Source organism: Amblyomma americanum, chromosome 3 (genome assembly GCF_052857255.1).
Source record: "Amblyomma americanum isolate KBUSLIRL-KWMA chromosome 3, ASM5285725v1, whole genome shotgun sequence".
NCBI lineage: Eukaryota > Metazoa > Arthropoda > Arachnida > Ixodida > Ixodidae > Amblyomma > Amblyomma americanum.
Window position 1 is genome coordinate 63143614 of NC_135499.1, and position 19751 is coordinate 63163364.

The window sequence follows — 19751 nt, forward strand, 5'->3', positions numbered from 1 at the left end:
CGGCCTACCTTCATAACACTGATTTTGAACAGCAGGCCAGCGCAGGAGTTGTTGTTCTAGGCACACAATAGAGACACCCCTTCACCTGGAAAACCATTCTGTCAGATATTGTATTATTTCGACCTGGCGCATTAACGCTGCACCATTTAGTTCTTGGTCTCGGAGGGTGTGATGCGAGTCGAGCAGGCTTTCACGCCGATGTAGCCACCGCACAAATGGCGCAAAACCATGAAGTACGTCGTCACGGTGGCTTCGCTGCCCGTGACAAAATCACGTTAGAGCGAGAGGCAGGAAGAAAGAGTGAGACCGGTTTCTCCCGTCACGAGGAGCGCGATGCGTTGCATATGTCCACGTTGTGCATATAAAAGCTGGACACCCCACGGTCTGCATCGCATCTGCCGCTGCTCCTCCGCTGAACACCAGCTTGTGGTTACGTCTCTCATGGATATGATATCTCAGGTGAGAACTCAATGGTACCGTTTCGGTAGCGTTTCACTATTATAACAATATTATTAGGGGGCAGTGTGGCAGCAATTCCACACACAATTTAATTCAGTTTATTATTTATATTTATGCCGAAGTTTGGTGCAATGCTGTGGCGCAAGTATAGACATGTGGGAAGCTACGAGCGGCTCGTCGGATAGACCATTAGCGCGAAATAAATTTGTTTTCTTTTTATTGTAAAATGTTAGCCTTCCGCCTAAGGCAAACAAAACCGTTAGACAACTTCATTAGAGCTACCCACCGTTTAGATTCTCGAAGTTTACATGCTTTAATGTAATTTTTATGTAAAGAAACTGAGAAGGTCTAACGAAAGGCCGAAATGGACGGCTTGTACTATTGTAGATTCCAGTCTTCCTGCGCTTATGTATGGACAGGCTTTAACTCGTCGCTGAATGTTCCCACTTGTGCGCATGTTTAAGAAAATGGGAGTCCTCTACTATAATAAGGCTGCCTCTCTTCTTCCCTGCACGCTCTCCTTCCTCTCTTCTTTCAAGGCTCCCCAGCTGTCCGCCACGAGATAGACAGTTACTGCCTGCGCCTTCCCTTCTGATAATATTCTTCTCTACACATCTAAACAAACAGAAGCGGTTTTTGGAGTACAGTCAGCGTTCAGAGTCCTAGGCTATTAGCGTTGAAGATGTTTGTCGCGTTTGTCAGTGCCCCTGAAAGCCATATTTTTTTGTTCTAGTACTTCTGCCCCTACGAAGATTTAAGTATTCTGTGTTGTTTAGCACAACACTACCGCACCACATGTGCTTTTCCCGCAAAAATCTAGCGCTGCGCCGGCTATCAGCCTCCGTGTTGAAAAGTTATTCCCATATTCGGTCAGATTACTATAACGAAGATGAAATTACCTGCACTGAAATCCGGTTCTAAAGAAGCTTAACGGCACAGAACCTATAAAAGTCGTGAATAGTTTTTCAGGCAGGTCTATAGACGCAAATTACTTGATCACACACTCTGAAAAAGAAAATACAGACTCTCTGCTCACGCTCAGAGCTTCTCGCTATAGTGACAACAAAATACCGTTTGGGTTTGAGGCACACACATGCGAAATAATCACCTAGATTATTATTTTATCTTGCTTAGTAGTGTGCTTTTCTGCATGTGCAACAAAGTTGCGTAAAACAGGCAGGTAAAGCAGCTTTCGCAGCGATATTTCTGCAAATGCTTCGGGTAGTTTTCGCATTACACCTGCTGTTACAAGAAATGCGACGTTTTCATCGCTGTTAATCCTCCTCCGTCTGCAGCCTGCCTTGCTCTTCCTCTCCCTGGTCGCCTTTGTGAGTGCGGGCAATGTGTTCGGCGGCGGCGGAGGCGGCCACCACTACGGATTCCGGGGCGCAGGGTTCCGGGGCCCTATCTTTGCGGCGGCGGCTACTCCTGGCTCCTCCGCTGCTGGTGCCTCCTATGTGCGCAAATCCTCATCAAGAAACGGCAACATGAGCCCTACCTAATGATCCCAGAGAATATTTTTTTTTACATTTATAACAAAGCGGTCAAGGCGAATGACACCAGTAAAACCACACATACCGTTGTAGTGTTCGAAAGCATATTTAAACAATGAAAGGTTGAGCGACAGGCGCACATTTGTACACTATTACCAGACTGCGAGCCCTCTCTTACATCAGAAGTTTATGTGACTTGCCGGCATGAGGCCCGTGAATTGGAAATAGGCAAAGGCAAACAGCAAGGAAATAGCAAGCATCTTGTTGACAAGCAGAGATTCTGTTCACCATCGTCGAAGTGCTAATAACATGGACGCATATATATCCTCAATTATTAAAAAGGAACATGGAATCATACAAGGGTGTGTGCCACAGACTTCACATAATCCTAACTTTTAGCAATCAAGTGCTGAAAAAGGCGCCGCATTTGTAAGCAACTTCACGCAATGGCGGTGCCTAATGTGTGCTCACACATATCATTTTCCAGGCATTCAGAAGAATTGTCTGACAGAAGCCTCAATCCCCCTGCATTATATAAAATATCGGTTTCTTGCTATGACTAGCTTGAAGATGTGTAAAAATAGCATCAACGCTTGACGTTGTCTTCTACAAGTGCGAACCAAGACCGGGAAGGGACTCGATCTGCAGCTTCGCCTCCCTGCAAACTTCACAGATATTCTGTACGAAGGCATAGAACGGGGAGCGTGAGTGTGTCTCCTCGCCTATTCCTAGACGGGACCGATTCCAAGGGCAGTAACAAACCTTATAATCGATACTAGATACTAAACCTTTTATTAATGTGGTGCGTATTAGGTTCCATCACAGGGTAGGAAGAACGCGAGGTGGCAGTATACCTCTTCCCAGTGGGCATTAGACAACCTTTATACCATGACCATGCTCATTTTTACGTGCGATTACGGTACATTGGGGAGGAGGGGAGAGATTTACAGCTTTGGATCGCGTGAGGCCATTGTGCCAACAAAAAAATACGTGAACGCATTCGCCCACGCTGCCATACCTTTTGACTGAAACGTGCCCATGGATTTCTTGTGCGCATTTACACACTATTTCGAAGCCAGGTTCTTAAAATTGTAGATGCCGATATGAGCTGTGCAAAATAAAACAGTTTCTTGGTTATAAGAAGGGAAGATATAGGTGCGCTCACAATTTTACTGGCGGTAAGATGTAATCAACAATGGAAGTGCGTAAGGAAGTTTTTCTTCACGCAGGAACTCAACATGGCAGCTCCTTTTTTTCATTGGTTACCTGCATCACAACGTTGTGGATTACAGTAGGAGCCGGATTGCATATGTACATGGCTAATTAATTCAAACATAAAATGCACAATTTGATGAGATATTACAGTGCCAGATAGCAAAATGTTCTAGTCTCGAACAGTTCTAAGAAAAAAGAATCGCGAAAAACGACATCTCTACAAGCTTTGCTTTTTCTGCTATAACCTGCAGTGCAACAGGAAATCATAACAACTGCCGCATCTCTGTTTATACTTGACCTGTGCAAGATATCATGTTGTCGACAGGGGTGCCAATGAGACTGCAGCTTTTCATGGTTATCAGGGAACGTACCCACATACCCTTCCTCCCAAAGTGACTCCTTACAAATCCCCTACGAACGTCTCCCATTCAGTGGGGATTTGGTGAACGCCATGGACGAAAAGAACTCAGATTTGGTAGCCCACTGAATTTTCCCGATTGACGCTGTTATCCGCGTGCTCCAATCTTTGGTTTTAAGAACTTTCTCTCTTCGTTTCTACAGCCTCCCCAGCCGTACAGCTTCGGCTATGACACCACTGACGAGTTCGGGACGCGGCTGTACCAGAAGGAGCAGGGCGACGCCAGCAACGCCAAGACCGGATCGTACGGCTACCGGGACGCCAACGGACTGTTCCGCACCGTGAGCTACGTGGCCGACGCAGGCGGATTCCGTGCCACAGTGGACACCAACGAGCCCGGCACCGCCCCTGGCGCCAGTGCCGACGCTGTGTTTAATGCCAATCCCGTTGCGGCTCCTGCCATAGCCCCGGGTTCCGGCAGAAATGCAGGCGGCCGCTACGGGGGGGCTGGACCCTGGGCATCCGCCTCAGGTGCCGCTGCTACCGGATACGGAGCCGCCGGTCCCTGGGCAGGATAGGGAAACTTCTATGCTGGGCGAACATCCTGTCCGGCGCTGCATCCTCAAGTCCATATTGGATGTCAATGGCGCGGAAAAAAGTGTGCAACTTATTCATAATAAAAAATGCCTTGTTTCAGAATGGCAGTTACTAGCGAGTGCTGAACTTTTTGCTAGCATGTACCTGTTGTTACTCAGCTGAGCCGTTGCAGTGAATTCCGGTCCAAAACTGTCAGGAAGTTGAAAATAATTCAGACATTTCACCCCATAATAAATACATTAAAGGAAGCGACTCGCCGACATAGAAGGGAAATTAGTAGGGATGTCAAGGCAAGTCGGCATATTCATCTCGTCCCTGGAACAACTTGATTCCAAGATTTCTTCAGTGCAGTAAACAGAAAACAGTATTGACGCAGCATAAAATTGTTGTAGGAGTTCGAACACCATCGTTTATGGCCTACCAGAAAAACATAATGAGACTAGCTAAACACCTCGTCCCAGGAACAACTTGCTTCCATGATGTGGTGAGTGCTGTAAACAGAAAACAGTATTGACGCAGCATGAAATTGTTGTAGGAGTTCGAACGCCATCGTTTATGGCCTAGCAGAAAATCTTAATGAGACTAGTTAAACGCTGGAATACATCAATAATAACAAAGAAATTTAAGAATTTCCCTCAAACACTTTTCGATATAATGAATTCACAGTTTTAGAAGGCCGCCACTAAACAGTGTAATGCCAGGTATTTTGAAAGTTGTTTTGAAATGAATGAATGAAGTACTATAATCAGGGTTCAAACTGAAAAACAGCACGCCTTCTGCTAGGGAAGATATTTTCTTTAAACATACTTAAGTTAAACCAGCGCATAAAACACAGACACCAACAGTAACAGCCGAGTTTTTCGTGCTGGTTTAGCCTTAGTATGAACCCTTACCTACTCGCCCAGTGTCTGCCCTAATTGCTTTCTTGGAAGGTAAGAGGATGATTGCCTGGAGTGCACTTTCTTTTTACGGGCTTAGCTATGACAACGATTTTTGTCGTGATAGACGCCGAGTTTGGTTCTGGGCGCTGCTGCTCCGAGCGCTGATTGCCAAGACATGCTTTAAGAGAAGCCGGCGCGTCATCGCCGCAAGTAGTGCCTGCGGTCAGTCCCGTTTGAGATACATCGCGTGTGTGTCGCGGGTGCTTTCGTCGCGCTTATGCGAACCTGTGCCGTGGGAATTTCATAGAACGCTTTTGCGCGAAAAGTTGGCGGAAGGCGGAGTCGCACTCAGGGGTCCACTCGAAAGCCACATCTTTCCGAAGCAGGCCTGTCAGGTGGCATGAGATGACCGCAAACCGATGAATAAAGCGGCGAAAGTATGAGCATAAGCCGAAGAAATTTAGCAGCTATTTGACAGACTGGAGTAACTTAAACGAGTCGACAGCTACAGTCTTGGCAGGATCAGGCCTGACGCCGTCTTTTTCAACGAGGTGTCCTAGCACTAACGGTCTACGCGCACCAAAGTGGCACGTTTTATAGTTAATCACAATTCCAGCTTTGCGCACAGAGTGCAGGATGAGAGCTAGCCAGTCGTTGGGCTCACTGAACGTCTTTCCGAGAATGACAGCTTCGTATATGTAGCACAGGCATATTCCCCGTTGAAAACCATGGAGTATAGGGTACATAAGCCTTTCGAAAGTGGCGGGCGCATTACAAAGGCCGAGTGGCATTACATTAAATTGATAAATGCCGTCAGGCTTAATAAAAAATGTTTTCTCCTTGTCCGCGGGAGGCACATGTATTTAAAAATACCCCGACCGGAGGTCAATAGAAAGAGAGTAGAAGACTGAAAAAAGGCTGTCGATGGCATCTTTGATCCGACGGAGCGGATAAACGTCTTTTGTTGTGACGGCGTTTAGACGACGGCAATCCTCGCAGTAACGCCATGATCCATCCTTCTTCTGAACAAGAATTACTGTAGAAGTCCATGGACTCGACAACTCTTGTATAACACCTTTGGTTAACATCTCCTCCATGTGCTCATTGATCACAATGCGTTTAGACGGGGACACTCTGTAAGGCTCTTGTAGGATTGGATGTGAAGCGCCAGTGTCGACCCTGTGAAGGGTCCGAGGCGAAGGGATAGAACATGGGCCGCCGGGCTGTGAAAAGTAAAACGCGGTGCAGTGTCGCTGGAGGATGGCCAACAAAGCACCGCGCACAAGCGTGGAAAGGGAGTTGTCGATCATTCGAAGTAACTGCGCCTTGTTGTAAAGCTCTGGCGCTGCCACACCCAAGCCGTCCGTAACGAAGGCAACGTATACCGGCGAGTCGTGGCTGCATGACGCAAGCTTCGAGCGTTCAGGCAGAACTACGAATTATGTCAAACAATTCACTGTTCACAGCTCAGTGGGTGCGTTGGTGACGGAAAGCACGGCATGAGGGACCAAGATATTCTTCTTCATGGAGGTAAAATGGTTCGGCTCCACAGTCGCATCAAACACGTCTAGAGTGGTATCGGGACAGGGAACCGGTACGCATACAGCCGAAGGAGAAGGCGCAAGAGTAACTAGGATAACAAAGAGCACACCTTCTTCGCTGCACGAGCCTTCCACAAGGCCGGTGGTGAAAAATTTGCCGACGCTGAGCTCACCGGTGTGACAGTTGACGTTAGCGCCATACATGTGCATGAAGTCGAGCCCAAGATTGCCGTCGTGCGTCGATCGGGCGAGCACCGCCGTTTCTGTGCTGAAGACTTCACCACTCAAGGAAACCATAGCACTACACACTCCAACTGCTGGCAACGGTTCACCACTCACACTACAAAACTAAATTTTTGTCCCACCAAAAGAAAACTTTACCTCCGAGGAGACACTCAAACACAGCACTCATATCTGAAACAGTAGCACCGGTATACGCTAAAGGAATCACAGACACACAATCTACTAGCACATGCACTTCGTTTCGCAGCATAACTACAGGCAGGGGCATCACTTCCAGCTGCGGACTTCCAGCGACCTCACTCCGTCGGTCGCGCCGACTAGTTTTCCTGTGGAGGCGAGGAGGACCGGCGTCGGGGTGATGGAGATCGCCGATTGTGAACAGCTGGAGGCAGTGTCACACTTCTATGCGATGCCGGCGAAAGATTCCGCAAATGCGCAGGCCATGGGTTGCCGGAATCAGGCGGGTGCGATGGCTACCGAGAGGGAACGGGTTGGTAATCCGGCCGCGGAGGATAGGTAGAGGGGCCGTAACGGGATAGTTGGCGGGGAAAAAATCGCGAAATGCGACCAGGTTGACTGGAGCCGTAACAAACAGGAGAGGGACCAGGAGCAGGCTTCCCTGGAAAGAATTCATGAGGGCCGAACGTTCTCATCGTATCAGGCCGGTGCATGCTGGGAAAAGCGGGACCGTTGGTCCGGGGGCGATCGCGGTTTGTTGAGTGAAATATATTGACTAGCGCAAACACAGACAGGGACCAAAGTTAGAGTAAGAGAGGCGGACACCCGCTAGTGTCGTTGTATGTTGTTCGGCCGCAGCCTTCGGGGTACCCAGCGCTCCTCAAAATCCGCCGCGTTAACGACGGCTGGCGGAGGAGGGCGCGTTGAAAAGACAGGAGGGAGAGCTGATGAATTCTGTGCGAGTTCCAACGATCTGGTCAACTCTTCGCGAACGATCTGGTGGATAGCGGAAGCCAGATCACAAGACGATATTGCGTCTACAGCTGTCACCATCGTCACCCCGGCCAAACGTTCGAAGATCTTTGTGATGCGACGCATTTTCAATCTCAAACGTGCGACAGAGCTGGATGACGTCACGAACGGGCTCGAGACTTTCTTTTCCAATAAGGAAATTGTAAATGCCTTCGGCAAACTGTTTAATTAAGTGGTCAACTTTGTCCTCTTCTGTCATGACAGGAGAGACGACCTTGCATCACCAGACGATTTCCGCTATGTACTTCGTACACGTCTCCCCGGGAAGCTGAGCTCTGCGCAAATGCTTGTTCAGCCCGCTTCTTCTTCGCAACTCAGTCATCGAAGCAGTTCTTGAGTTTCTCTACAAAGCGGTCCCATATCGTATGAGAATCCTTGCGGTTGTCTTACCACGTTTTGGCCGTGTCAGTTAAGGAAAACACGGCGTTAGCAAGTCGGGTGGAAGCTTTCCACTTATTATAGCGACTCACCCGTCGGTAGCGGGTGAGCCACTCATCGACGTCGTCGCTGGATGAGCCCGCGAACGACCGTGGCTCCCGGTAATGATGCCACGAACTGCTGGGTATAGACCTCGGAGCGTCGCCGTCCAGGGACATCATGGGCACAGAAGGCGGCAGACCAGCAATGCGACTGCTCCGGCAAAGGTGAAGCTGGACATTCGACTTCGGGGGAATTGTATACCCGGCACCTTCCACCAAGCTGTTACGACAAGGAGTTTATTCAGGCCACGAAAGGCGACTCAAAACAAGCTGGCTCCGCTTGCCGAGGACGAGACGCATTCACCTCGTTATCCTCATCTTCTATGTAGGGAGCGATGGCGACCAAATACAATAGGCACCGTCTCTTCATGGGCGTCAGTATTATTATTGTTATTGATTCACTGTTTGGATAATACATGGTACTACAACTGGGCCAGAGCTACGGAAGGTGACCAATACACCTCAAGTCGCCCCAGAAGTTCTGAGCGCAACATCAGTAGTATTCAGTGCACGATAAATGTTCACTATTACACGTATACTTTGTACATTGTAGTTACATTTCAGTTACATTCTAGTAACGTTATTCAAAAAAGGACAAGAGAAAGAGCACATGTTATCGCTGACACTGTTCCTGATCAGTTAAACAATCAAAACGCATATAGTTGTAACACCGCTGGCCCCATACGTGTGTTATTCATTTCTATTAGGCACGATATTCACAGTAATTATAAATTTTTGTGTTTGAAATTTCGAAAAGTTGCGCATGTTCTTAGGTCTTCAAGGTTGATGTGTGGGTAGCCATTACATGAATTTGAGGATATTGTGAGTGATCGTGATTACCAACTGGGGCGAGATCGCGAAACCCCCGTGCCACATATCCCGTGCCTGGTGCGTTTCACTTACTTTCATAAAACAAACAGAGCGAATGTTGCGGGGCCGGGCATATCTGTGTTCATAGTTGTTTAGCATCCTTGTAGTCAAGAGGGTCCGGGGAGGGGGGAAAGGGTGAGTGCGCTGGCTGCATATTTCTGTGAGTTTTCATCATGGCATTTCAACTGGCGCTGATTTTATGCAATACTACTTGTATTATCGGCAGTGAGCTATTTTCGCTGCTTTCAACTTTCACCTGAGAGTGTTTGCTAGCAGTGGTTTCTTAGTTACCTCCTACATGAATGGTCACAACACATGCTTTTCTTGGCTTAGAATTTCCGGCTGTTCTTTCCCTAACCATCTTACCAACACGTCGTATCATCCATATTTTTAAAGCATTAAATGCTTTTAAGTGAAATCATCGGAACCTCAGGTGAATACCGTTAGATGATGAAGGAGAACATGAGGCCTATACAGAAGAACAGCGTGGGCCTCAACATGGAGATTGGTATGAAATTTAGCAATTTTTGAATGTTTGCTCGAACATCTTATTTGCGAGAAACTTACGTTTATGGTCATGGGCGATGTGATCATCAACTTACTCTGCGACGACTGTAGCACCCGTGAATTCAACAATATTGTTTTTTTTCCTATGCACGTTGTAACCACATAACTCTGCCTACCAGACTGACTACTCAGACAGCCACATTATTGGACGTTTGTATTACTAGCCAGGTGTCTTCAGGACCCGGGTCTGGTGTACTCAGTAGTGATATTAGCGATCATTTACCCATATTCTGTTTTATTCCTGTTAAGCGAAACGCACCTTCTATTAATAGAGTCGGTTACAGATTTAGAGAAATTCATGACGTCACACTATCCAAATTTAAATCACTAATTGACATTCAATGCTGGGACGTTATATACGAAATTCAGGATGTAAATATGGCTTATGCTGTATTTATCAAGGACTTTCTAAAATGCTACAACGAAGCTCCTCCTCTCAATGAAAAAAAAATCCCAAGAAAGTTACGAAACCCTGGATGACCAAATCCTTCAATATCCGCAAGAAATATAAAATTTATAACGAATTTGTTTAAACGCGTGATATAACACAGTTTAAGGAATTCAAGGCTTTCAGAAACAAGCTTAACACCGACCTTAAATACACCAATACCAATTACTGTCCAGCGTTTCTCCAAAATACGCGAAAATTACAGGGAAGTCTGGAGAGAACTCGGCGACTTACTTGATAACACGGTGCCGTGCAATATTGATAAAATAGTCATCCCTTATGGAAAACGTATTGGTTTTGACTTAGCAACAGCTATGAATGAGTTTTTTATGATTGTAGCCGATTCTATTGTTTATGAGCCTGACCATTATACCACATATCAAAACGTCATCACGTCCATATCGAATTCGTTAACGCTTACCCCAGCTACGCCTAATGAGGTGACATGTTCATTCATAACATTAAAAACAACGTATCAGCTGGATACGATGGCATAATGCCTATCCTCATAAATTAAGTGTGCGCGACCAGTGAGAAGTTATAGCTCATATCATAAATCTGATGTTCACAACTGGTGTATTTCTGGACGCCCTGAAGGTTGCTAGAGTTAGTCCGATTTACAAAGGTGGCGGCAGAAGCGAAATTACTAATTAGAGACCCATTTCTGTTCTGCCCATTTTGTCTAAAATATTTGAAGGCGCCATTAACCGCAGGCTACAAAATTTCTTCGCCAAATATAACATCATAAATATTTTTCAGTACGTGTTCTTGAAGAACAAGTCTACAGAAATAGTGCTGCTAACAATTAAAGACAAATTCATAGATAATATTGAAGCGAGAAAATACACGTTTGGTTTCTTTCTAGACTTTAGAAAAGCTTTTGACCGCGTTCATTATACTATTCTCCTCTATAAGTTAAATTGTTACGTTATGCGTGGAAATTCTTCAGGCCTGGTTTCTAGTTATTTAGGTAACCGTTTTCTGTATGTCCAGATTAGCTCACAAAATTCAGAGAAGCTCCCCATCACACAAAGTGTGCCACAGGACTCAATCTTATGGCCGCTCCTATATATAACTTACATTATTTATATATGTAATGCAACAGATTCAATAGACATCTTAATGTATGCTGATGACAAAAACATTTTTTTCAGTGAAAGAACTCTGTGCACACTTGAAGGCAAGAAAATTCATACTTAAATAACCTTCACTCCTGGCTGCAGGCAAACAGACTGTCATTAAATATTTCGAAGAGGCACTACATTATTTTGAGACCTATTAACACTATAGAACGACATCTTGTTAATATCTAATATGCTGAAAATACGATTGAAAGAGTTTCCAGTCACAAATTTCTTGGTTTTTGGCTTTGTGAGCCACTGTCTTAGAATACACATATTTAGAAACTTGCTTCCAGTCTGAGCAGAACAGTTGGCTGCCTTTACCGACTGACTGGCATCATACCTACGTGGCTAAAGATATCAATGTATTATGCACAGTTTTACTCCAAAATCTGTTACTGAATTCTCGTCTGGGGAACTACAACTTCCGGCAATTACGAAAAATTAATTACGATGCAAAAGAAAGCACTGATAGCAATTCAAGGGTATCACGGTCAACCACAATACCTCCGATCAATGCCACTGTTCATCAAACACAGCATACTGAACGCAGATCAGGTATACTTTTTCATTTATTTTTTCCCTAAAGGCCCGAAGGTATTACATAAGGGGGGAGCAAAATCAAGGTCAAAAGAGAAAGAATAAATTGTAAATTGACAAAAGAGAACAATAACAAAACAAAAAAAGAGTATGTAACAGTTAAATGATCTTGTCACGCGTATACAATGCAAAGTAAAATTCACGGGTTTTAAACAGGATATATATATATATATATATATATATATATATATATATATATATATATATATATATATATATATATATATATATATATATATATATATATATATATATATAAAACACTCAATTAATGCAAGAGAAAATTATAGTGAAAAAGGCATCACACACAGAGAGAGAGAGAGAAACAACTTTATTGTAACACCAGTCAATGAACGCCAGGAGAGAAGTCCATCTCCCCTGTCGGCCCTAGCCGTCGGCCGGGATCCCTTGGGATACAGCAGCAGCAAGGGCTTGACCGATGATGTCTTGCTGGACGTTGGGGTCTGGGCTGCGGAGCAAAGCCTCCCAGGATTCTATAGTGCGTGAGCTATCATATTTAGCCGGGCACGTCCACAGCATGTGGACCAAATTTGCTGGCTGATCGAAAAATTTGCACTTTGACCTGAATACTGTAGGATGCCACTTGCTGTAGAGTACTGGGTTGGGAAAAACCCCTGTCTGTAATTTCCTCCAAAGAACCTCCTCTTTTTTATTGAGCGTTTTGTCCGCTCCCGGATAAATCTGACGATTTAGTCTGTAATACTGTGTGATTTCCTGGTATGCGCGCATATCCTCTGTGCTGTTTGTACTTCCAGAGATTTGGGAGGTCACAGGGGTCGACCGGTAAGTGAGACCTCGGGCGACCGAATGAGCCTCCTTGTTCCCTTTAAGTCCTTGGTGAGCTGGTGCCCAAACGAGCAGAACCAGTTCTCTGGGTCCTCCTTCCCTGCTTAATATACGGATGGCAGTCTCCGTCACCCTCCCCGATTCGTAATTTCTCACAGCGTTTTTTGAATCGCTAATGACCACCTTGACCCCTCCTTGGCTGGCGGCTAAGGCTATCGCCACTTCCTCAGCTTCTACTGTCTTGACACCACTGACTGTGCAGCACGCCACCGGGGTTCCGTCTTCCTTAACCGCCACAGCTGCGTGTGCGGCTTTGCTCTCATATATTGCAGCGTCCGTATACAGGACGTCCTGTCGACCTGTATACCTAGCATGTAATGCTTCTGACCTGTCTTTGCGCCTGCCTTCGTGAAAGGCGGGGTGCATGTTTCTGGGCAGCGGAGGGATTTTAATCTTGTCCCTGATTTGTCGTGGTATGTCTCGTGAGCGGGCATGTTCATGCTTGGGCTCGTAGCCCAATCTCTCTAAAATTTTCCTCCCCGTTTCAGAACCGAGTAGCCTTTGATGCTGAGCGGTAAGGGCAGCCTCAATGAGCTCCGCGAGAGTGTTGGAGACCCCTAGCTTCATAAGTCTCTCGGTGGATGTGTTCGGGGGTAGGCCGAGTGCGACCTTGACACTTTTCCTGATAATGATTTCGAGCTTGTTCCGTTCCGCTCCGTTGAGTTTCAGGTAGGGTGCCACGTACACTATCCTACTGATTACGAAGGCTAGCACGAGTCTCAAGAGATTCGCCTCCTTCATCCCAGCGTGCCTGTTCGCTATTCTTCTGATAAGGCGACACGTCTGATTTGCACTAGCTTCTAACCTAGCAAGCGTTTCATGATTCTTCCGATTCGCCTGAATCCTTAGCCCGAGGAGGCGGATACTGTCAACCGCGGGGATCTCTCCGCCATCGACATACAGGTGGATGTCTGCCTCGTGCTTTTGGTGAAGCCGCCGTTTTCCAGGGGGCATCAGGAACAGTGCTTCCGACTTTTCGGCCGAGCATTTAAGTCCCTTGGGTTTCAGGTACTCTTCAATGATGTCAATTGCTTTTTGCAGAGAGCTTTCAATTTGTCCGTCACTCCCCTTATTTATCCATAATGTTATGTCATCCGCGTATATTGTGTGGTTTAAATTCTCAATGTCCGCCAGCAGTTCGGGGAGTCTCAACATCGCAATGTTGAAGAGGGTCGGTGATAACACCGAGCCTTGCGGCGTTCCTGTGTTACCAAGTATAATGTCCTCGATGGAGTCGTCCCCTATCTTGAGAGTGGCTTTCCTGTTCGTAAGAAAGTCCTTGATGTAACTATACACTCTCTTACCTACATTTAGTGAGTTCAGATTCTCTAAGATCGACACGTGCCTCACGTTGTCAAATGCCTTTGCCACATCCAACCCCACAATCACTTTCGTGTCTCGGGTTTGCTTGTCTATAATTTGGTCCTGGAGTTGCAGCATCACGTCGCATGCCGACAGCTTTGGTCGGAAGCCGATCATGGTGTCTGGGTATAGCCCATTGTCCTCTATGTACCTACTGAGCCGCGTCTGAACGACATGTTCCATAAGCTTACCCACGCAGGAGGTGAGCGATATCGGCCTGAGGTTCTCGAGGCCCAGTTTCTTCCCCGACTTGGGAATGAAAATGAGATTTGCGAGTTTCCACTCCTGTGGTATCGTCCCTTTCTACCAGCACTCCTGCATGTACGTTGCGATGTTGGCGATGGACCTGTCGTCTAAATTACGAAGCATTCTGTTGCTCACTCTATCCGGCCCCGCTGCTGACTTAGTCCGCAGGCGATTAATCTCCGCTCTGACTTCTGCCAGGGAGAGCGGGGCGTCTAATTCCGAATTCTCTCCTCCTTCATAGTCCGGGAGGGGTTCGGGTCCGGTGGGATTTAGGTACCTGTTGCGAACTTCTTCTAATTGTTCCTTCTTAGTGCCTTCAAACTGATGCACCAGTCTTTCCAGCTGTTGTTTGGACGCTGACTTTGTGCTATCCGGATCTAAGAGGTGGCGAAGAAGTCGCCACGTTCGTGCGGTACTCATATTCGTCTCCATCTGATCGCAGACGTTCCCCCAATTCTGCTTCGTGAGTGCGATTGCGTGCTCTTCAATTTCTCTGTTTATAGCCGCTATCTGTTTCCTGATATTCCGATCCCATCTCCTTTGTCGAAGTCGATCCTCCAACCCTTTCTTTTTCCTCCAGAGATTTATTAATCTCCTGTCTACGGCTTCATTGTCCCCCTCGATTTCCACCGCTTCGGTGGCCTCTTTAGCAGACCGTATCACCCCATCGCTCCATTCCGCAATGTCAGAGACGGGAGCCGGGTTGTCCCTGAGCAGGTGCTGCATTAGGCTTAAGCGCTATTCTAAGCTCCTCAATTTGCTTGCTCATCGCTGCGAGCTGTGCCTTAAGCAATCAATTTTCTTCCTTAATCTGGAAGATTTCTTAATCGCGTGTATCCTGGGAGGCTTCGCTCACCCAACCCACCTTTCGGCTCGGAGACTTGGGCCTCGCTGGGTTGTTGACGACAGCGCCTCCGGAGGGGCCCGCAGTCCCGGGTTGGGCCTTCTTTTGCTTCTCCGCTTCCCGCAGATTCGGTAGACGCGGGAAGGACTCTGATCTCCCTCTCGACTCGCTCTGGTTTCCTGACTGACCCCTGGATCTCCCTTGATGCTTTTCGAACCGGCTCCTTCCTACTTCGGTCTCCTTCGCCTTCCGCGCTTCCTCTTCCATGACTTTCATAGCCAGCTTGGCCTCCCATTGCCTCTTCTTTATCGTATAAGGGGTCCTGAAAGCTTCCTTGCATTTCCGGTCTGCTGTCAAGTGACCTTTGCCGCACAATTTACACTTGGGCTCGCATACGTGATCCTCGGGTGGGGCTATGATTCCGCATCCCAGACACTTGGGCGCTGACACATACGTCCGATCTGTGTCCTAGCTCGCCACAGCGGTAGCACACCTCGTACCGCTTCTTGTAGAGCACGCACTTTAGGGGTACGTCGTAACAGTACACCCACCTCGGCACTGTCTCGTGTTTGAAGATGACGATCGCCGAACTGGAGTTGCCCATCTTCCTAACGCCAAGTATCGGGGGGTTCCTCGGGTTACCGAAGGCCTCTGTCAGTTCCTCTATGGTCAGTTTCGGGTCGATGCCGTGCACCACACCCCGCCCGCAGTCCTCGTGCGGCGCCAGGTACGCTGTGACTTCGTACTCGTCGTCGTCGATATGGATAGACTTAATCTTGGTCACCTTCCAGACAGTGTCCATGTCTGGGGTGCTGAAAATCAGGGTGCCTTGTTTGTCGTTATGAATCAGCACGTCCTTGTCCTGCCCTTTGACCCATGGAATTTGCGCTGCCATACGCACCGCCGCACTCAACCTCGTAGTCGGAACTTTCGCGAGCGCCAGCCCATTCTTCGGCCGAATAATTATCTTGTAGTCATTAGCTGGCAAACGCGGAAGGTACGACGCAATTGAGCGCTCCGCGTTCTTCTGCCCCAGCTTTTTATATGCGGCGTTCGCCTCCGCCGCTATCTTTCTGCCCTCTCCGGATTCGGCTCCGCGTTCCAATCTGGCGTCTCCATCTTTGCCTCCTCGCCGTTCGCCTCTCGTGAGGTCGTGTGCAGTTCTTTAACATGTTTTCCCACTTTAGTGATCCAATCCGAGGTTCTCAATTCTTCGGGTGTAATCTCCGTACCCTCTACGGTCACCTCCATGGTCATGCAACGGCGTTTCGAAGCGAGCGCCGGGGGCTTCGGCTGTCGCCGAGCCGCCGCGTTCGTTTACCGCTAGCGGTAGGCTTAGCTAGGCGGGAAACATGGTCGACACAAAAAGACCATAAAATGTTCAAACGTCCACTCACGCTCATGAAAATGTCACCCAGATGACCCTTGTGACTTTCCACAGGTGATGGCAAACAATTATTCCATGAATCGGCACAATTTCCACCAGACAAACCAACTTTCCACGGAACCGACGTGAGTCACGTCCGCACTCCCTGGCCCCCTGGTGGCCTCCCTCACACAGAAAAGAAGTAAAAATAAGTAAAAATAATCAGCTGTTCAAAGTGGCGAATTGAATATGGCAGGAACCTTTTGCCCTCATGAAAAATGGCTGTTTAGTTTATCCCGGAATGATTTGCGGTTAGTGCATGATGCGATGGTATTTGGCATGCCATTCCATAGTGCTATCGCGTCCGGAAAAAATGATGACTTTAGAGCTAAGGTGTGACAGTTTATTTATTTATTTATTTATTCAAAATACCCTCAAAGGCCCTCATTTGAGGTTATTACATGGGGGGGGGGGGAGTAAGTACAAAGCATTGTTATAAGGTTAAAGATATTGCACTAAAATAAAATAGAAATCACAAAATATTATTCATAAATAGGCATTCACAGAAAGGGTCGCAACAATGCACATAACAGCAAAATTTGAGCATAAATAACAGCACCGCTAGAAAAAGAAAAAGACAACACTGGAAAAGGTGCGCTGAAGTACAAAAAAAATATAAAATAAAAAGAAGACAAGGCGGAAGAAAAGAACGCTAAAAAAATACCTTTTTAGTTGTTGAAACATGAGTGCATAAGATGTTGGAATTTATTTAGATCAGATTCAGTGGCAATTTCTGATGGCAAAGCGTTCCATTCGGTTATTGTGCGTGGTAAAAAAGAATAGGCATAATGGAAAGACTGGCAGTTAATGCGTTTAACTTTGTAAGGATGATCGCGACGTGGAAAGATAACTGGCGGTGGCTGAAAGAATTCATCATGAAGGGAAGGATGGTGATAAAGCTTGTGGAAAAGTGACAGACGGGAAATTTTTCGGCGCAGTGCTAAGTTATCTAACTCGGCTTTAGTCTTCAATGAGGTGACGCTGGTGTAACATGAATAATCAGAAAAGATGAATCGCGCAGCACGGTTTTGCAGGGCTTCGATGTTACTGATGATATAATTCTGATGAGGATCCCAAATGGCAGACGCGTATTCGAGTTTCGGACGGATTAATGTGGTGTACGCTAGTTTTTTTACATGTGTCGCGGCCTCTTTTAAATTATGTTTGAGAAGTCCGAAAGTACGGTTAGCGGAGGCAAGAGTGAGATTAATATGATAATTCCATGATAAGTCGGATTGTAGGTTAATGCCAAGATACTTGTAACTTGTGGTGAATTCTACACTATTGTTATCAAGAAAGTAGCCGGTAGGAATACTTGGCTTGTTAGTGAAAGACATGAGCTTAGTTTTGGAAAGATTTAAAGGCATTAACCAATTAGAAAACCATGTGCTTATCGCTTCAAGGTCAGACTGCAGTGGCTGGCAGTCAGTGTTACAGGTTATACGTCGATAAAGCACACAATCGTCAGCAAATAGTTTGATTCTGGACGTCACGCAATTGGGTAAGTCATTAATATAGATAAGGAAAAGTAAAGGTCCCAGTACACTGCCTTGTGGAACTCCAGACGTAACATTAGCGTAACATGAGTTAGAGTTGTTAACTGATGTGAACTGAATTCTAGATGAGAGAAAATCTGCTATCCATGCAATAATATTAGGGTGAATGTTCAGTTGGGAAAGTTTAAGCAACAACCTTTGGTGTGGAACGCGATCAAATGGTTTAGAAAAATCTAAAAATATCGCGTCAACTTGTAAACCAGCTTCAATCAGTGCATGAATATCGTTAATAAAACCGGCAAGTTGGGTGTCGCATGAGTAGCCCTTGCGAAAACCGTGCTGATGATCGAAGATAATGTTATGATCTTCAAGGTAGTTGATGACCTGAGTATGTATAATATGCTCGAGTAATTTACAAACTGTACTTGTTAAGGAGATGGGACGATAGTTAAGCGGAGAAGCACGATCACCTGATTTGAAAATGGGTATTATCTTAGCTATGCGCCAGTCGTTAGGAATGGTGCCAGTTGATAGCGACTGGGAAAATAATGCGGTTAACATGGAACAAATGCTATGTGATGTATTCCTTAAAATTTTATTATTGAAGCCCATATGATCAGCGCTAGAAGATGTTTTGAGATTATTTAGTAGAGATAAAACACCAGGCTCACTGATGACTATCTCGTCCATAGTTAGTTCCACTAGTGCGCTTAATGTAGGCAAGGATGTAATGTCTTCATCTGTGAACACAGTTACAAACGCATCGTTAAGAAGTTGAGCGCACTCTGAATCAGGGATGGGAACACCAACAGAATCTGTAAAAGTGATGTCAGGTCGAATTACTGGGTTTACCACACGACAAAAACGGCGAATATTATTTTTCAGCATGGAAGACAAGTCATGAGAAAAAAAGTTGCGCCGAGTAGATTTTAATAGTGCCTTATAATCCTTTTCACATTCTCTGTATTTGTCATGTGAACTCACAAGACCATTGATGCTATGGTCATGGCTTAGCGGCTAGACGTCCTGTGCGAGTGTTGCAGCTTTTCGTGTCTCGTGGTGCGTGGTTGATAGTAGCAATGATGAAGAAGACAGAGGCGAGGTATGATGCGGCGTGACTGGAGTGAAGGGATGGCCAGGGAGTCTTTCAGCGCGGTGATACTGGTTTTCCTTGAATAGCAAGATGATATAAATCGGACGGCGCGATTCTGTATGGCTTCAAGGTCAGCGGCGAGGTATGCTTGTGATGGGTGCCAAATGTATGAGGCATATTCTAGTTTTGGGCGAATGAATGTCATATGTGCTAGTTTTTTTTATGTCGGGGGATGCAGCATTCAAGTTACGGCGCAGGTACCCGAGTGTGCGAGAGGCTGCAGCGCAGATGTTTTGAACGTGAGTTACCCATGATAGCGATGCATGGCGTTAGATGGAGGCCAAGATATCTGTAGGATAATGCGGGATCAATAGAAAATGAGCCAATACTGTATTGATGCAGATTCACGGTGCGTTTTCTGGTGAACGACATGGATTTGCATTTGTTAATGTTTAAGGAGAGGAGAGATTTATTGCACCAAGAGGAGAGTGTGTCAAGATCGGACTGAAGCAAAGAAGAATCGTTGGTTGTCCTAATCAATCTGTATATGACGCA

At 46.3% G+C, this 19751-nt stretch overlaps 1 protein-coding gene and 1 pseudogene across 1 annotated transcript; one reads left to right on the forward strand and one right to left on the reverse strand.

Annotated features, from left to right (window-relative positions):
* The first annotated feature begins 447 nt into the window (after positions 1–447).
* On the forward strand, positions 448–4103 carry LOC144123778 (cuticle protein 10.9 pseudogene; annotated as a pseudogene).
* An 11454-nt stretch (positions 4104–15557) lies between these two features.
* Positions 15558–16314, reverse strand: LOC144123779 (uncharacterized). Its single transcript, XM_077656534.1, has one exon. The coding sequence runs from the start codon at positions 16074–16076 to the stop codon at positions 15558–15560; it is 519 nt and encodes a 172-aa protein (XP_077512660.1). The 5' UTR covers positions 16077–16314.
* Positions 16315–19751: the final 3437 nt, after the last annotated feature.

What these genes read in the sequence shown, in the direction of transcription:
- LOC144123779 (XM_077656534.1), bottom strand. Translation starts at nt 16,076, where the DNA reads ATGGCAGCGCAAATTCCATGGGTCAAAGGGCAGGACAAGGACGTGCTG.